Source organism: Macaca thibetana, chromosome 8 (assembly GCF_024542745.1).
Source record: "Macaca thibetana thibetana isolate TM-01 chromosome 8, ASM2454274v1, whole genome shotgun sequence".
Lineage (NCBI taxonomy): Eukaryota > Metazoa > Chordata > Mammalia > Primates > Cercopithecidae > Macaca > Macaca thibetana.
In genome coordinates this window covers 63,214,347-63,234,459 of record NC_065585.1, presented here as the reverse complement: position 1 = coordinate 63,234,459, position 20,113 = coordinate 63,214,347, and the positions used below count along the sequence as shown (strand labels likewise).

The 20,113-nt window shown below is 35.9% G+C and overlaps 1 protein-coding gene across 5 annotated transcripts; it reads right to left on the bottom strand.

Moving 5' to 3' along the window:
* Nucleotides 1-97: 97 nt before the first annotated feature.
* Nucleotides 98-19,483, bottom strand: ZFAND1 (zinc finger AN1-type containing 1). Of its 5 annotated transcripts, none has more exons than XM_050802123.1 (8): nt 19,291-19,483; nt 16,348-16,390; nt 15,398-15,437; nt 13,118-13,245; nt 12,935-13,026; nt 12,050-12,171; nt 1,336-1,491; nt 98-1,238 (listed from the first exon to the last, which is right to left on the bottom strand). In XM_050802123.1, the coding sequence occupies exons 1-8, from the start codon at nt 19,301-19,303 to the stop codon at nt 1,068-1,070; spliced, it is 765 nt and encodes a 254-aa protein (XP_050658080.1). In that variant the 5' UTR covers nt 19,304-19,483; the 3' UTR covers nt 98-1,067. The 5 variants fall into 5 exon arrangements, with proteins under 5 accessions (XP_050658080.1, XP_050658079.1, XP_050658082.1 ...); XM_050802122.1 differs by having other exon boundaries at nt 19,371-19,461; XM_050802125.1 differs by having other exon boundaries at nt 19,393-19,449.
* Nucleotides 19,484-20,113: the final 630 nt, after the last annotated feature.

The following is a 20,113-nucleotide window of genomic DNA, read 5'->3' as shown; positions in this document are numbered from 1 at the left end:
ATGCTAATGAATGAAAGTATAAGACCATAATAAAAGTTGGAAATTATCTCCATTCCTCACATAAAAATATGAAGAATTAGAAAGGAAATAAACCAAATGAGCAATCCAAGTTTATTCCTTTTAAGTAAACCTATAGCCACTACATATGTCCATGACAATTAGAATAGAAAAAAACAAAAGGACAACTAGAAATAATTTCTATTCTGTCTATATAGTAGTAGTTTTGGGGGTATAGATAGTAAACACTAGTCAAGAATACTCGTCTAAATTTGTTGGTAAAATGTAGTCACCATTTGGCATGTGTTTTGCTTTGGTATATAATGAAGTTGAGCTATCCCATCTTTCTTCTCATATGTAATATAGTCACACAAACAAAAAAGATGAATCTCACTAGAGGTGAGTCTTTATCAGAAATATGCCCCAATCTAGTTAGGTAATAGAAAGAAAATTCTTTTCTTCTCCTAGGTCTAAGATTCTTCATGTAAAAATTATAAGACTGAATAAAGATGACCTCTAAGTTTCTATAATTCATGTACATATATCAATTTATACATCATGACGTACATAGACAGCAAGGCTATACTTCCTGGCTCCATGATGCTAGGCTTGGCCACATGACTTGCTTAAAGCAAGTATGATACATGCATCTTTTAAGAGAAAACTGAAGTGTATTTCAATCTCTTTCTCTCTCTGCTAAAACAATGACAGTGTCCCAAAAGAGAGTCCTTCCTTCACCTTTGATCATGGTGAGAAGATGACACAGAGCAGTGCCACAGCCAATCAACAGCTGACATCACCCACCAGGAAATACACCTTTGTTGTTGTCACTACAGCATAACCTAATGAAAACTAATATAAGAATTTGCTAATAACTGAGGATCAGTACACAGTTAAACTTAAAACAAAAAAATTCTAATAGAAAACTCATAATTTAAAATGTGACATAAGGGGAAATAAGTTAAAAAGCAACTTTAAAAAATTACAAAAACAGTATCTGTAGTAAAAGAAATGGACTTAACCATGTAATAGAATTTTCCTTGTGATTTCTGACTTGAATTGCTGAATGACTATTCCAAGTAAGATTCAACATTTTTACAGAATTGTTCTTCATCATTAAGATATTCCAAGATTATATTTCCACCATTATATAAAGGACAATCCTCCTTAGCAATCCAGGTTTCCAAAGTATGATCCAAGGGTAAGGCTTCTCCTGAAGCAATGTGACACAGCCTTAATTTCTGTGAAGGGAGAAGTAAGTCATACTGTAGTAAATGAACACGCTTGAATGGAACATCATAAAACCTTTACGGAAATAATACTATAACGAGATGTTACCTTAGCTGTTAATTTGTTATTGTCATTTTTAAGACTGGCTAGAGAAGCGGCAAAGTCTATGGCCTTTCCAATGCTCCATCGGTGGCAAAAGAACATTGGTTTGCTCTTCTCTTTGCTCCCTTTAGGTAAGAAAACCTGAAAGTAAATTCTTTCTGTCTGTAAAAAGAAAAAGTTAAAACAACCATTACACAGACAAAATAGACATCAGTTTTTGTCTGGTACCAACCCTTCCTCTCCTCTTCTGGTCAGAGCAGAATTACCCTCTAACAAGGTATCTGCTATTTGGAATACTAATCACAGTAGCCAAAAAGACACATAAATGCATGGGCATAGGACCAAGACCCTGGCCAGGGTGATCTGTGCAAAGACTGGCACGTGGCCTAAGTTAGGCCAATCAGGGTCTGTTCCCGGGATTTTATGTTCAATAGCTTAGGAGACAAAGAGCAGTCTCCTTATTTATTTATTTATTTATTTATTTATTTATTTATTTATTTATTTGATGGAGTTTCCTCTGTTGCCAAGGCTAGAGTGCAATGGCACAATCTCAGCTCACTGCAACCTCTGCCTCCAGGGTTCGAGTGATTCTCAAGCCTCAGCCTCTGAGTAGCTGGGATTACAGGCACGCACCACCGCACCTGGCTAATTTTTGTACTTTTACTAGAGACGGGGTTTCACCATGTCGGTCAGGCTGGTCTTGAACTCCTGACCTCAGGTGATCCATCTGCCTCGGCCTCTCAGAGTGCTGGGATTACAGGCATGAGCCACCACACCCGGCCACTCCTTAATTTTTTTAAGTTTTATCAAATTAAACCTGGAGCTGCCTGCAGTGAACCCTGTCACCTCACAGTCATTCCTGAACCAATATGGAAAAAGTTTCCTCAAATGGGAAAAAATGAGGTCAATGGAGAAAGAGAAATAACAAGAAAACAGATGAACTCTTTCAACAGAATCTGAGTTCCTGAATTTATTCATCCCCTAAGACCAGATCAATTCATTATTCCCCATTATATGAGGGAAAAAGTTTGTTTTGATTTTCCTAGTTGGAATCAAGTTTCTGTCACTTGCAATTCAAAGATTTCTAACACATATAACATTTCTTTTTGTGTGAAAGACCTCACTATGTATTTAGACAGAAGGACTTTTTGGAACAAGGAAACATTAAAAAAAAAAAAAAAGAAAAGAAAAAGAAAAAAAGATAGAAAAAGACCTCCAAACTCCAAGTACCTTATCAATGAAAGAAAGGACTTGGAAAGGATTTCTCTAGTATCCTATATCCTATCCGCCCTCTCCTTATATTGTATTTTCCTGCCTAATTAAAAAATGGATGGCTGAGCATGATGGCTCATGCCAATAATCCCAGCACTTTGGGAGGTCAAGGAAGGCAAACTGCTTGAGTCCAGGAGTTCAAGACCAGCCTAGGCAACACGGTAAAACTCCATCTCTACAAAAAGCACAAAAAATTAGCTGGGTATAGTGGTGTGTGCCGGTAGTCCCAGCTACTTTGGAGGCTGAGGTGGGAGGATCACTTGAGCCCAAGAAGGTTGAGGCCACAATGAGTGGTGAACGTGCCACTGTTCTCCAGCCAGGGCAACAGAGTAAGACCCTATTTCAAAAACAAAAACAAAAACAAAAAGCAGGAAAGAATGAGTAGGAGCAAAAGTCTTGGCCTTTTATTCTTCACTGATTCCTAAAAACTGCTTTTTAAAAGTGCTGGCTTTACAGGTCAATTCTTGCTAAAACAAAAATTTTGGCATAACTGGAGCATCTCTAAGTTGTGGGGGAAAGATCACAATTATTCTGAGAAATAATAAACTCAACACAATTCCCATCTCAGCACTAAGGGATTTGGATTTGTTGAAGACAAATCCAACAGTAGGGTGTGTTATTACAGGTAACAAGTATTAAAAGAAAAAACAAGAATCACTGGAAATTCAAACTGTGAGCCACCTCTATAATCAAATATTACTTGCTCTAGAAACAAAGTAGCAAGAAGATAAATACAGAAAGAGAAAATAAGATATAGCCTTATCTTTTTTTTTTTAAAAAAAGATAAATATGTATGAGGATCAAAAATGAAATGGAAATGCAAGGTGATAGGCTGGCTGAGTCACAGACTCTCAGGGCTCCAGAAGAAGAGGAGGTCAGCTTATAGGTAAGGAGGAAGTAACAGCACCAGAGGGAGATATGTATAAAGCTCCTGGGTCAGGCTCCCTGCTCGGAAGCAGAGGAGTGTGTGGGACCTCTGCTCCAGGAGGGGCAGCTAAAGTTACTGCTGAATGCTGACTTAAGTATAAAATTGCTAGACAGGGATCTGTGAGTGAGAGGAAGGAGAGATATAGGAAGAACCTCCTATTCAAGATGAACATGTTAAATTTAGTAACTGAAATTTCAAAACAAACTGAAGATTAACTCATTATGGGCAAATGAAGACAGCTGAACTTTAAAAAGACATTAAAAAAAGGTATTTAGGATGCACAATTAGATAAAAAAGGAAACAAGAAGTTATAAAACCAAAATAGGCACAAATAAAACATAAAAGACATGAAGATCCAAGTCAAAAAATGAAAATTAAAAAATAGTTTCTGGAGTAAAACACTCAAAATTTATTATAGATAAGCTTCTATAATCCTCAATAGAAAGGCCTAATGTATTATAAGATGGATACGAGGAAGTCATCCAGAATACCGCATAAAGAGATACAAGATAGAAACAATTATAGGCTGGGTGCAGTGGCTCACAATTGTAATCCCAGCACTTTGGGAGGCTGAGGTGGGCAGATCACTTGAGGTCAGGAGTTTGAGGCCAGCCTCGCCAACATGGCAAAACCCTGTCTCTTAAAAATACACAAATTAGCCAGGTGTGGTGGCACACGCCTGTAGTCCCAGCTACTCAGGAGGCTGAGGTGCGAGAATTGCTTGAACCCAGGAAGTGGAGGCTGCAGTGAGCTGAGACTGTGCCACTGCACTCCAGCCTGGGTGACAGAGTGAGACTCCGTCTCAAAAAAAAAAAACAAAAACAACTATAGATCCCCAATGTATGTCGACGAGAGATTCAGAAAAGAATAAATGAAGTAGCACTATTTAGAGAGAAAATGAGTACAATTTTCCAAAAAGTCAAAATTTACAATGTGGCAAACCGAATAATTAAAATAAATCCACACGTAGAAACATTCCACAGAAATTGGAAAATATCACAAGAAATCTTAAAAGCTACCAAAAAAGACAGACTACTCATAGAGTAAGACTGACACAGATGTTCCTCCAATAATAGATGACAAAGTATATTTAAAGTGATGAGAAAGTTTAATAGACAATCTAGCTAAAAGTAAGGGCAAAATAAGGGCATGTGCAAACAAACAAAAAAAAGACAGATAGAGTTTATTACCAGAGACCTTTACTGAATGAACTGCTAAAGAATGTAATTTAGCAAAAATAAAAGTGAGCCCTAAGGAAGGAGAAACGGAAAAAAAAAAAAAAGTGTTGGTAAATTTTAATAGCTATTAATTTTTATGTTAAAAAAAGATGATGGGATAGGAGAGGGTCAACTGGATAAAGCATTTCAAACTCGTATTCAGGAGGATATACTACCAACTAACTTTAGGCTTTGAGAAAAACACTGATATTTAATTATATACGTTAAGAATGTAAGCACATAGCTGTTACCACCATTATCATTTTAGGATATTATATTGGAGATTATAGACAATGTAGTATGAAAAAGGATATAATGAGTATAATTACTGAAAAAAATTAAAGCTATTCTTATTTGTTAATGAGGTATAATTTTTAACTAGAAAATTGAAAAACACTAGTAGAAAAAAACTTCTAAAATTAATAATATTTTGATGATGTAGCTGAATAATATGAGTATACAGAACTCAAGATTTTTTTTTCTCTTTATTAGTAACAAGTACTTGGCAATAGAAGTAGGGAAAATATTCTGTTCCCAACCTAAACAAAAACCATAAAATATGTAGCAATGAAAATAAGGAATACAACATAAAAGAAGAAAAATATAAAATATTACAGAAGGGAATAAAACATCTGAATAAATAAAGACATATAAGGTCCTTGAAGAAAGACAATGTCATAAAAATGTCATTTCTTCCAAAACTAATGTATAGCATATAAAGCAAATCCAATGTGAATCCTTCAGGAACGGTTCTGAGTCAGGCCAAAAGCCTAGAATTGCTAGTAGATACTGCTGGGAATTCGAACTGTACTTCACCTAACTTCATAGAAGTAAGACTATGCTGTGTTATCTGTTGCTTTTTATAATCATACTCTCAGTTTCCACATTTTGCTTTTAAAGAGTCTAACTTCTTTAACAGGCTATGTTGAAGTCTGTTACTCACAACCTTGCCCCATTATGGTAACCTAGAAATCCTAAGAGTGGTATTTTTCAAAATCTGGATATAATAATCATAACATTCAGAAGGATAAATAAATGCTAATAAAAATACTAAGAAAAAATGGAAAAATACGGATGGGACTTGCATGATCTGATATAGAACATTCTATAAAGCTATTGCACCAAATCAATTTGGTATTAACTTATGAGTAAAAAATGAGTAGACTGTAATAGAAAATTAAGAAATAAATCCATATACAGAAAATAAAATGTTCAACTTTTCATGAAGGTGATATTTTGGTATTTCAATCCAATAAAACATAGATAACTTATTAAATAATCAGTGATGCAAAACTACCTAAACAACTGGAAGAAAATAAAATTAAGCCCTTAGCTCACATCATATGCTAACCAAAAAAACAGGTGGATTAAAGATTAATCCAAAACAAGCCAGGCTCAGTGGCTCACGCCTATAATCCCAGCATTTTGGGAGGCTGAGGCAGGTGGATCACCTGAGGTCAGGAGTTCGAGACCAGCCTGACCAACACGGTGAAACCCTGTCTCTACTAAAAATACAAAAATTACCCGGGCATGGTGGCACATGCCTGTAATCCCGGCTACTCAGGAGGCTGAGGCAGGAGAATTGCTTGAACTCAGGAGGCAGAGGGTGCAGTGAGCTGAGATCGCACTATTGTGCTCCAGACTGGGCAATAAGAGCAAAACTCCGTCACAAAAAAAAAAAAAAGGCTAATGCAAAACAAAACCAACATACAAAACTCAAAGGAAAACCACAACAGGAATGAAAGAAAAGACAGAACTTGGAAAATTTAAATGTAAAATATTGCTATGTCAATTAGAAATGTAAATAATATCAATATACTGATAGCTTTGAAAAACAATTTACAAATAATGATTATAGATAAAGGATTAACATCTTTTATAGTCTGAGAGCTCCTATAAGTTGACCAAACAAAACAAATAGAAAAATATGCCAAAAGAAAAATGACCAAAGGATACTATTCAATAACAATTCAGAGAAGGGCAATTCCAAATGCCTAAAAAACATATTAAAAGTTGTCCAAACTGAATAATAGTCACAAAAATACAAATTAAAGCAATTATGAAATATCTTTGTATAGCCACCAGACTGTAAAATATTAAAAAGAATGCTAACAGTTACTGGAACCCATGGAGAAAAAGGGTACTCTCATGTTTGGCCACAAGAGGCAGTATACGGAACTGGTTAGAATGGCAGGCTCTTACCAAGTTAGTGCTCTTAAAAATACTTAACTCCAGATTACTCATCTGTGAAATTCGGACAAAAATATATCTCAGAAGAGTTGTAAGTACTAAAGGTGATTAAAAAACTAGAGCCACAAAACCATGCTTAGTATAGGCAATCCGTCAATGAAGTTTGATTTGAAATGTGAATTGTAATTTCTTTGTAAAGTTGTTTGACAATTTTTATTAAAATTTAAAATATGCATACCATTTGACACAGCAAACACACTCTTGGGAATTTATCTCACAGAAAGAAAAGTACCACACAGGCTACTTAGCACAGTAGCCAAAACTGGAAACAAAGTGAATGCTCATTAACAGAAAAATGACAAAATAAGCCACAGTACACCCACACCACTGAAGAGGACGCAGTTGGAAAGAAAATGATTTAGGGCCACACCAACTCACTTGAGGGAATTTCTACTAGGCATTAAGGAGAGAAGGATATATAATCTACCCCAAACCTGCTTTAGTTTTATTTATAGCCCTAATGACTACACAAACTATTATATATTTAATATCTGTCTCAGCCCAGTGGCATATAAATTCCAGGAACTCTGGATTCATAAGGGCAGGAGGGATTCTGTTTTATTCACTACTGTATTATCAGGTCTTGGTATATAGAAAGCATTTTTTTTTTTAAGTGTGTTGACTAAATGAATGATACCATTTTTATAAAATAATGACAGAAAAATATTCTTTATGCCTTTGCATACATATACAAGTAGAATACATTTTCATTTATGTAAAATGATATACACACATATATATACACACACATAATACATACTTACACATATATGTATATACATGGATACAATACACAGGTATATATTATACATTTATGTATAAACACATAGACACCCACATATATCTCTAGTATGTCTATATTTATACACACACAAACATTAATAATAAAGGGAAAAACTTTTATCTACAAACTTATAGAATGCTTTATGATATATTGTTAAGTGTGTGAAAAAGGTGATTTGTGAAACCAGACTGCCTAGTTTCAATTCGTAGTTCTCCACTTACTAGCTATGTTAATAGAATGTTACTCTTTTTGGGTAAGAGTTAATAGTGCATACCTTATAAACTTGTTGCAAGGATGAAATGTTTTAGAAGACTGTCTCAAAGTAAGTCTTGTAGAAGTTTTCACTGTTATCTTTCAAGTAATAGAAGAATTGCAAAGTAATGTAAGTATTACTGAATACCTAAGACCAGGTCTTCTCAACTTTGCCACTATTTACATTTTAGGCCAAGAAAAAATTCTCTGTTGTCGGCCTTGTCCACTACAATGTATGAATTTAACAGTATCTCTGGCCTCTACCAACTAAATACCAGGAGCACCCCATTCCCAACTGTGATAACTAAAAATGTCTCCAGACATTGCTGAATGTCCCCTTAAGGAGCAAAACTGCTCTCAGTTAAGAACTGCTGCTTTGTGGGATGGAAATGGATGAGAGACACAGGAGTATGTATGCTTTTTCTCCATATGCATCTTTCGATAGTTACACTTGTTAAAAGCTTGTACTACCTTTGCAATTTAAAAAAATCAAATAAAATTTCAAAAAAGGAAAATATCAGGGGTAGTCAATAAAATAAGAAAACTGTAATCAATCGTCTCTAAGCCATCAGAACAAATTCAATACAAAAGGAAAGAGAAAGAGTCAAAGAAAAAGGGGGATGAGAAGAAAATATATGATGGAAGAAATATGTTCAAATACACCAATGACCATCATAAACAAGAAAGGATTCAACTCACCTACAAAAGAGAGATACTATCAAACTGGTTTTAAAAAAACAAAGTCCAGCTATATGCTGCTTACAAGAGACACCCTAAAATGAAACAACAACAAAAGTTGAAATATAAAGGGATGAAAAAATTACGTACTTGTTAAATATTCACCAAAAGAAAGCTAAACAATATTATAATTCAAAATAGGATTAAAGGCAAAATTCATAAAGAACATATAACAATGAAGAAATTCTATGCACTTGATAATACATAACCCTACAAACCATTAGAGTTATATAAAAAAATTAGCAAAACCACATCCATAGTAGAAGATTTTAACCTGAGAAAGTGATAAATCAAGAGGATCAAAAATTAAGTACACACATACACATATGGTACATATAGACAGAGAGAGACAGCAGATGATAAAGCAAACAGGGCAAAATATAAATAATTGGTACATCTGGGTAAAGAATATGGAAAAGTTATTTGTACTATGTTTGTAACTTGCACGTGTTTGAAATGGTATCAAAATAAAGATACTAAAAAAGTATATTGTTACACCTAAACAAGTATATTAAAAATACTCAAGCCTGTAATCCCAGCACTTTGGGAGGCCGAGACGGGCGGATTACGAGGTCAGGAAATCCAGACCATCCTGGCTAACACGGTGAAACCCGTCTGTACTACAAAATACAAAAAAAAAAACTAGCCGGGTGAGGTGGCGGGCGCCTGTAGTCCCAGCTACTCTGGAGGCTGAGGCAGGAGAAGGGCGTAAACCCGGGAGGCGGAGCTTGCAGTGAGCTGAGATCTGGCCACTGCACTCCAGCCTGGGAGACAGAGTGAGACTCCGTCTCAAAAAAAAAAAAAAATAAATAAACAAACTTGCCGGGCGCAGTGGCTCACGCCTGTAATCCCACCATTTTGGGAGGCCAAGGAGGGCGGATCACGAGGTCAGGAGTTCAAGACCAGCATGACCAACGTGGTGAACTCTTGTCTCTACTAAAAATACAAAAATTAGCCGGGTGTGGTGGTGCACACCTGTAATCCCAGCTACTCATGAGCCTGAGGCAAGAGAATCACTTGAACCCAAGAGGCGGAGGTTGCAGTGAGCTGAGATTGCCCCACTGCACTCCAGCCTGGGCGACAGAATGAGATTCTGTCTCAAAACAAAACAAAACAAAACAAAAATAAAATAAATAAATTACCATTCTATGTGAAAGGCTGGAAAAAGGACATTAGGGAAAAATCTAAACAAAGCAGAAGGAAATAATGAAAAAGCAACAATTAGTGAAACAGAAAACAAATGCAGAGGTCTTTAAATCCGAATCACGGTTGTTTGAAAACACTAAGGAAAAATAAGGATAAACTTGTAGCTATTCTGTCTAAAGGGGAAAGAAGGAAAAGTACAAATGAAAAATATTAAGAAAGAAGTAGAATGACTAAAGACACACAGAGACTCTGAAGTATAACAGAATAACTTGAACAACTTGATAACAATAAACTGAAAAATCTACATCAAACAATTTTTTGGAAAAATATTTACCAAAATTGACTTCAGAAGAAATAGATTATCCAGATAAAGAAAGGTGTAACACATTGGCATAGTATTCGAAATTCTCCAAGAGTTACTACAACTGAGTGTTACGAAACCTTCGAGAACAAATGATTCCCACCCTCTACAACTACCTCAAAGAATAGAAGACAGAAAGCTGCTCAACTAATTTTTGAGCATAATCTTGCTATTAATGTCACGAATACACACTAAATAATATGTTAGCAAATCAATTTATCAGTGTATTTTAAAAGAATTATATACCAGAGTCAAGTGATTTATCCTGGAATATTTGATGATCTAATGACAGAAACCTGATTGATAAAATTTATTACATTGATGAGGAAACAATGATCTTACTAGATGTAAGAAAAAAATTTACAGTAAAGTTTAATATCCATTCATAATGTAAATTCCTAGCAAACTAGGAATAGAAAGAAATAATAATATCAAGAAAAAGGCTACTAACACTAACTTACAGTATATCTAATACTTGAGGAAACTTTAGATACATTTGCATTAAAGTCAGAAACATGATGATTCCTTCTATTGCCCATATTATTCAACATTGTTCTGAAGATCTCAACATTAAGACAAACAATGATAATGAGCAAAAGAGAAGAGAAAATCTGCAGAAAAAATCTACAAAAATTGGTATTTGGAGAAGATATAACACCAAAGAAAATAGCCCAGAAAAATCTACAAAATATGGGAACTATTAGGAATTTATTTGCCAGATAGAAGGTCAACATAACATTAACCAACAATAGTTAGGAAAATGTAATTTTTTAAAAAAGGTATTATTTATAATGACAGCAAAAATTATAAAGAGCCTAGGAATAAAACTAAGAAAAGGTATATAAATATTTATGGTAGGCATTATAGAATGTTACTTCTATAATTACACATAAAAGAAAACCTAAAGAAAAGTTGGAAAGATATACCACAGACATAGATAGAGGAGTCAAAATTCTAAAGATGTCAACTGTCTCTAATCTAAAATTCAGCATAATTCCTATCAAAATCATAAATTCACAGAACAGGGCAAAGTGATCCTCAAATTTTTATGAAGGAATAAATGGCCAAAAATAGACATGGTTGAAAGCACTAATAGAAAGAGTCAAATGAGTACAACCACTGACAACAGGAAGTTGACCTTATCTAGTAAAGCTGAAGATCAGCAAAGCATATAATCCAGGTTTTCTATTTCCAGGTATATTCCCTAAAGTAGCATTTTTTAAACTGGGAGTCTCAATCCATCAGAGGTTGGAAAATCAACCTAATAGGTTCTGACTAACAATCTTTAAAATAGAATAACAAATATCATAATATAACACATATTAAGGGTAAGTACCACTCAACTAAATTGTGTTAGGTATTGGGTTGTTATATAAAATAACTGATATTGTGAAGTTTTAAAAGAACAGTCCTAGAGAAACTCTTCTACATATACACAAGGATGGTCACCACAGACAGTTTATAATAGCGAAAAATTGAAAAAAATCTGAATTTTGTTGACTATATGTCTCAGTATGGATAAACGTTAACAGCACATCCCAAGTGGGAAAAAGAAAACCAACACGAAGAAGGATACATATGGTTCACTGTCATGTCTATAAAGTGAAAAGACTCATAAAACTATGTATGATTTATGCTGACATATACCATGCAACATTAAGAATGATACATACTAGGTTTAGGTTAGTTGTTAATTGATGGGAAGGAGGAACACAAAGAGGACTTCAACTATATTTGAAATTTTTGTGTTTTAAAAAATCTCTAAGACCAACCTGTGGTAATGACTTATCACCATCAGCATGCATCTTTAATTTCATCAATGCAACCTTTGCAGCTGTTTCACTATTTTTGGCACCTTTCCGTCGTTTACTTGCTGTTTCTCCTGTCTTGGAATCTAAGAAGTGTAAGCATGTAATCACATAAAACTTTCACATTACAAATAGAGTTTCATTAAAAAACACTTATTAATTATGGCCCTGAAACATATATAAATTACACACAAGAGAGATATACAGAGACCACATTCATTGTATAGGTATTGTATTTACATGGTCAATGGAAAAATATCATTGAGATTGATCTAAGCAATCACCACATCAAAAAATTCACTATAATGTGCTTCTTTCCAACTTAAGCCTACTCAACCTAAAGCAGTCATTAATGCTTCTACAGACAACCTTAGATTTGCATATGCAAGATTTTAATAAAGGTACTATCCTTAATACGGAATAAAAATTCTGAGCTAACATACTGGCAGAAAGACTGATTTAAGTCACAGATACATTTGTTTCTGGTATCTCTTATTATCAGCAGTATTCACAGCACAGCTGACTAGGTTTAGAGTTTAGTCTGTAGAGAAAGCAGCTGACTACTTTAATCTCATGAATACAATTTCTAGCCCGATGGTTAACTAGCTAATCTAAGTGGCTCAGCAAAAGAGATAAGTACTTACGGTGGAGTACTTCCAAATAATTTCCAAATTTTCATTGTTCAGGTAGACCTCATAAGATATACTGTCACAAGAATATCATCAAAATGCAAGTTAATACAAATACCACTAGGGCTATTAATGATGCCTCCCATAACTGGAAAGTAGACATAAGAAGCAGGAACTCTGGAACTAGGAAAGCAACAAAACACACTTTCTAGATACTTACCAATAATGTCTTTAACAAGCTTCTGAGTGGCAGCCATTCGAGGCTTTGGGATTTCCAGTTTTTCACACTCATGATCTGACTGATGACGGTGTCTATGAGCAACAGAAGAGTGACACTAGTTCATGTGTTTGTATAGGACTTAAACAGATATACAAAGTGTGAACAGCCTAAGTGATCAATCACCTCAGGCAAAAATTCTTCTCACAATGAGGACATATAACTGCCACAAGTTCTCTCTCAGCACAGTCTTTGAATGAGCATGGGTAAGATGTATGTTGATCTGTCTTCAGTCTCTCATTGATTACAGTCACCTGAAAATGCAAAAAGGACGAAATGTATTACATTTCAGACCTAAACCAAATCAATGTGTCTATTCTAGAAGGCGGCATTCATATTATTTTTGCTTAAACTTATTAGAGCAAGTTACTTACTCTCACATAAAGATTATAATGAATGTTTTGTGTGACAAATGATTACTATGCTGACTGTTCCACATTTTCATAATTTTCCTACTGTGTTATATTTGTCTTCTAAGTCAAGTTGAAATGACTATTTAATTACGCTGTATAATTTTAACTTGCTTTGTAACAGTATCATACAAAGATGCTCCCATGATGTGCTCAGGTAATTATCTCATCAACCCTCAAATGGCAAGTCAACCTAATTTCCACACTAATTTTAGGAGATGAAACAACTCAGAGAATAAAACACTTAAAAATATTTATTTATTCCTGAGATAAAAGGTTAAAGACAGTTTTCGTAATCATATATTATTCTTTATGTCCTATTTCATATTTTTATTACCAGCAAATACTTCACTACAGGAAGAAAAGATTTTATAAGACTAAAAAAAAAAAAAAAGTCTAGATCAGCCAGGCTATTCTGAGCATTAACAAACCAAGTTTCTAAAGATGAGTAAACTTAGGGAAATCATTGCTTGAAAACTACAACCAAAGGGAATTTCTTTTTATAAATAATAGTTACACCTTATTGAAATTAACTTAAGTATCTTTTTGAACTTGTTGCAATGGCCTAATGATGTTTCAGTATTTAATTAATAGAATCTAATTATCTGAGAGACAGTCAGAGAAATCAAATTATATCCTAAGAAAAAACAAAACACAGGATATATTTATAAACTGCAAGAAACATCAGTAAGTTTTATTGTATGACTGAATATTTCCTCCAATTAACGCTGCATAAAATCAACATGCTAGGTAATTTTAATTTTCCTCAAATAGATCAAGTAAACTTCAAAGAATCAAATTTTGACTGATCATTTAAACTTGAAAGAATCAGATTTCAACTGAATCTCATGTAACTTTAATAACTTTCTATAACTGAGAAAACGGATGTGAAAATATTTGGTAAAGCACTTGGTAAATGGTGGGCAGGAATAAATGTCCACTGAAAAGTGTTAGAACACATTGAACATGGTGGGTTTAGCTTTCTCTCTTCCTCTTGGAATTGAACTGCCTTCAGGAGAAAGCCTAACCTGGTCCAGTACTGCTGTGACTGCTGGGCAAGTCTCCCTAATTCTGGATTTTCTTTGCAAACCCATTTGGCTCTATGCTGAGCTTCATCATTCAACTTATCTTTACCAGTAATAAGGGTAATATTTTGACCTCTATATGCCAGACCTTTCTTAACTTACGATTTGTGCAAAATTAGGGTAGGAATTTTATGACTATAGGTTTCTTCCTGGTTGTCTTAGGCCGACTGAGCCAGAATGATTTACTACCACAGACCCTATCAGCGGGCATCAGTGAAAATGAACACAACAGTGAAGGACACAGTGAACTGGAGGGAATATACAAGGAGGACATTAACTTAAGTGTATATTTATAAATATATAGCCTTAGATAGGTGCGGTGGCTTAGATAGGTGCAGTGGCTAACGCCTGTAATCCCAACACTTTGGGAGGCCAAGGCGGGTAGATCACCTGAGGTCAGAGTTTCAGACCAGCCTGGCCAACATGGTGAAACCCCATCTCTACTAAAAATACAAAAGTCAGTCGGGCGTGGTGGTGCATGCATATAATCCCAGCTACTTGGAAGGCTAAGCCAGGAGAATCACTTGAACCCAGGAGGCAGAGGTTGCAGTGAGCCGAGATCGCGCCACTGCACTCCAGCCTGGGCAACAAGAGCAAAACTCCATCTCAAACAAAACAAAACAAAACAAAACAAACAAATAAATATATAGCCTTACGCTGTAAGTGGGCTACCTAAACAAATGTTAAGGAATAAGATTTATGAGGATAAAAATTTACAAATACCAAGTAAAACAATTTTTTTTTTCAAACAGAAAAATAATATAAATGAAGCAAAAGCCTGTTTACCTAATCAGTTTAGTGTGCCAAACTTTAATCTCTGTGACACTGACTGGCTTTAAATCTAATCAAATTCAGAATAAAAGTACATAAATACAAATACATTTTATCAGATCGGAAAAATATTAACATACCTCAGGACAACCATGAGACTCCCTGCTTCTGTGTTCAAGGCTTAAATAATAATGGTAAGTGTTTATTTAAATAACATGCTTAGAGATAACTGCAGTAATTTGTGATATTTTAATGTTCAGTATTCTTAAGATACATTATGCTCATACTACATCAATAACTTTGAATATGAGAAAAAACTGAAATGTCAGATAAATTAAAGATGGAGCATCTATAGTCTCAAAAGTTTTAAAACACAAATATTCAATTTCAATGAGTAAAAACAATTCACCACACTAAATTACGTTTACTTTGAATACTTTAGGGTACATGAAAATATAAACGTATCTTTCAGCTCTTTTTATTTCTAAAAGATCATCAGTAGTAAAATGTGAAGAGTGTTCTAATTCCAAATAATTTAAAAATATACATTACTTTTATTTACTTCCAACAAATCATTTTGAATTACATTCTGAAAAAAAATCATTCTTTCAGTGCCCTATTTTGTAAAACAAATGCTTGACATTTTAAAGTTTAACTGTAAGGAAAATCCATTTTCCAAAATTCTTGATTAATTCCCAGGTTTTACTTGGCATGTAATGTAGTCAAATGCTGTGATTCCTATTTTAAGGCATTTAGAGGTTGGGCTCTTTTCATTTTATTAATTAAAATAAAGAGTAATAATTATAACTAGATTTTTACCATATTCTTTATATTGTGAATATTATTTTCTCCTTGTAATTAAAAGACAAAAATATAACTTTTATATAAAATTCACATACATAACCCCACTTTTGGAAGTTTAAAAATTAGTCACATATATGAAGAAGTAATCAGAGCCTATAACTATACAGAATATCAATAATCAATGGCTAAAGTAACAATTACTTTAAATCATTCTACTTTTCAGAAATAATCTCATATTAATAAACATTAAAATTACTCCCAAATCCTACATGAAAACTTAACTTACCAAAATATTCCTGAACAATCATCACACACAAACGGAAGAAAATCTAAAATTGAGAGAAAATGTATATACTGGTTAGTATCTGATTTTGATTTAGTTTTCTTAAGCAAGAAAGCAACCTCTACGGAAAAATTTCCCATTTTGATTAATATCCTAGTGTAGCAAGCACTATGTAACCACTCTAAGAAAAGTAATCACAACTTCAATAACTGTGACAGAAAGCAATTGGATTAACAAAAGGTATTAACAGATGTTGCTTGTACCTTTACTAAGTCAGACAAAAATAAGTTCTAGTGGTTTTCTTTTTCTTTTTTGTTTTGTTTCCCAGATTTACTAGGTGTTGTTTTTGATGACTGTATACTGCAAAAATTCCGCATTTGGAGTTAAAAACCTGGGATTCAATTCTGATTCCACTGCTTACTAATCTAACAATGCTAGGCAAGTTACTTAACAATAAAGCTTTGGATATATATATATTTATATATATCCAATAAATATATATTTATATATATATATATATATCTGTGTACTAATATATATCTGCGTGTGAACAACATATATATATATTGCCAAAGCTTGACTATATTCAAATACATTTATATTTATATATACATCTATAAGATTTATGGTATTTCAAATATATATAATTTGATGTAATATATAGTAGTATAAAGTATATGTGTGTGTATTTCTATATATGTATGTAAATAAACATATACAAAACCAAAGCTCTATTATTGGGTAAGAAAAAATAGAAAGATATAGACAGGTAGATACAGAGACAGGTATAAAGAGATAAGCACATCCTTTCTGTGTATATATGTATGTGTGTGTATCATGTGTGAATATATCTATATCTGTATCTATGCTGTAAGCCACACAGACCTCATAGTGTACTTATAAAAACCAAATGAGATATATATAAAAGATCAGAATAGTAATACGGTAACTATAATTAATAAGAATAATACAACAATTAACTTCTTTTGAGTACACTCAACTCAGAACAATACTGCAAGGCGTCGTGCGCGGTGGCTCATGCCTGTAATCCCAGCACTTTGGGAGGCCGACGCGGGCGGATCACCTGAGGTTGAGAGTTTGAAAACAGCCTGGCCAACATGGCGAAACCCCATCTTTACTAAAAAATTTTAAAAAACACACAAAAAAATTAGCTGGGCATGGTGGTTCATGCCTGTAATCCCAGCTACTCAAGAGGCTGTGAGGCAGGAGAATTACTTGAACTCAGGAGGCGGAGGTTGCAGAGAGCCGAGATGGCGCCACTGCGCTCTATCCTGGGCCACAGAGCCAGACTCCATCTCAAAACAAAACAAACAAACAAACAAACAAAAAAGAACAATACCGCAGTGACTGGGTGGAGATGTTTAATATTTTGAGACTTTTAATAATGAAGTATTAGATGCAAACCAGAAGGACCCAGGGGAAAGAGTTAAGTCAAGACAATTTCCCAGCACCTGATACCATCCTTCAATCCCTCCAGAAGGGAGATAAAATTTAGGATATACACTTGATATAGTCTAAATCTTAACTGCTTTCCACTAGTCTCAAACAGATAGGCCTGGCCTCATCTCAGTTATTGACACTAAAGAGATAAATAGCTGGAAAGGAAAATGAACTATGTCATGAATGGCATATAATGTGTATTGGGACTCACTAGCGGGGGATCAGGCATAGACACACATAATTTACAGTCAAAACCCAAATGGGTGGGTGCAGCACAGCAACATGGCACAAGTATACATATGTAACAAACCTGCACATTATGCACATGTACCCTAGAACTTAAAGTATAATAAAAAAAAAACAAAAACAAAAAAAACCCCAAATGGCTAAGCTTCCACATGAAAAAAGTCACACTGTCTTGTTATTACAGCCAGTGGTGAAAGATACATAGATAGAGGGCTATAAGTAACAAGAACCTAGAAGGGATTGTCACCTGTGCTATCATGCATGCCCACAGTAGAAATCACCAATCAATTATGGAACTCCACTGAAACTGGGCTAAATCTCAGAGTCCCTGACACTGTATTCAGGCACTTGATACCAATGACTGAAGTGGCAAGGGGAGATTAAACCTGTTTGCTACCTTATGTAGTGTGTGAAACCTAGTAACAACGACTGAGCAGTCTGTGTGGTTCTAACGCTCCAAAAACTTGCCTTTTCCAGTTGTATAGCATCCTGAAGCCAGTGCCACATTACCTTGGAGTAGGTATATCCCAAGGTCTCTCAGTACAATGGGGAGAGCTCATCGCCATATTATTAATTCTCTCTAAAACGCAGCTTACTAGTTGGAAAGGTCTTCTGTGTAAATGACTGTAGTTTACACCCTCATGTGGTCCAAGCACCAAAATCAATAATCTGTAAATGTTTGTTCAAACAATAATAATGAGAATCAGGGAATGACAGAGCTAGGAGAGCATGATGACCATTTGGTGGAATAATCTGAGGATCAGGGTGCCTTTGAGAATTTGATAAAAGCTAAGGAAGTACCTTCTTCCGGACACAAATCCACGTGAATACCAGTTGGGCGAGCTGATCTCGCTCAACTCCTCCTGACAGCTAAGTAACAGATAAGTAAACAAAACGTTTGGGAAAGTGGCTGGCCGTAGGTCGCAGTGGCAAAGCCAAAAGACAACACTCTCAGACCAATCCTACGCGTCCCATCCCAGCGCTCAGCAGGGTAAGTGTGCGCCACGTGACCCAGCAGTGGGCTTCGTGCACTGCTCGGACACGGCACACTCGAAAACCAAAATGAACACTGCAAGGTACGTTTTCAGGAAAGGAATGGCTTCCTTCCAAGGATACCACAAGTCATTTCAAAGCCTCACGGCCAACAAAAACACGCACCAACCGATCTCACTGCAGCCCCAGAAGAAACGCTCCCACCCCGCTCCTCAGGCTCTGCCCAGCCTTGTGGCCTCCCCTCACCCGCCGCCACCATCCGCGGAGCCAAAGCGGAGCCCCGGTATCCCGTGGCCGGGGATGGGGGTTGGGGGCTCCCCGATCACCTCGCCGCCGGCAGTGCTCCACCTGGCAATGCTGCCCGATGTCCAACTCCGCCATCTCTCCTGGGCCGCAAGGGGCGGGACACAGCCTGACGGGCCGGGCAATGAGCGCGCGCGGCGCCTGACGGGAGAGTGGCGGACCCAGAGGCGAAGTCTACAGGTGGGGGCGGGGCCCGGAAGCCAGCTGTTCGCTGTGTTCTAGGTGCGTTCGCAGTGACCTGGAAAGGCCACTTTCTGTAAGTGTTCTCGGAGCGGAAGGCCTCTCGCCCAGTCCTTAAAGAAATACTCACCTGCAGCTGGGCGCGGTGGCTCACGCCTGTAATCCCAGCACTTTGTCAGGCCGCGGCGGGCGGATCACCTGAGGTCAGGAGTTCGAGACCAGCCTGACCAGTGTGCAGAAACCCCCGTCTCTACTAAACATACAAAATTAGCCGGGCGTGGTGGCGCATGCCTGTAATCCCAGCTACTCGGGAGGCTGAGGCAGGAGAATCGCTTGAACCTGGGAGGCGGAGGTTGCAGTGAGCCAAGATTGGACCATTGCACTCCAACCTGGGCAAGAAGAGCGAAATTCCGTCTCAAAAAAAAAAAAAAAAAAGAAATGCCCACTTGCCTTTCTGAACGATTGCGTACCGCGGTTCCCTGCTTACAACCACGAAAATCAGTAACGGCTTCACAGAAATTGTCTTTTATTTATTTTTTTAAAAGTTAATATAACTCCAGGAACCAGAACAGTGCCTGGCACACAG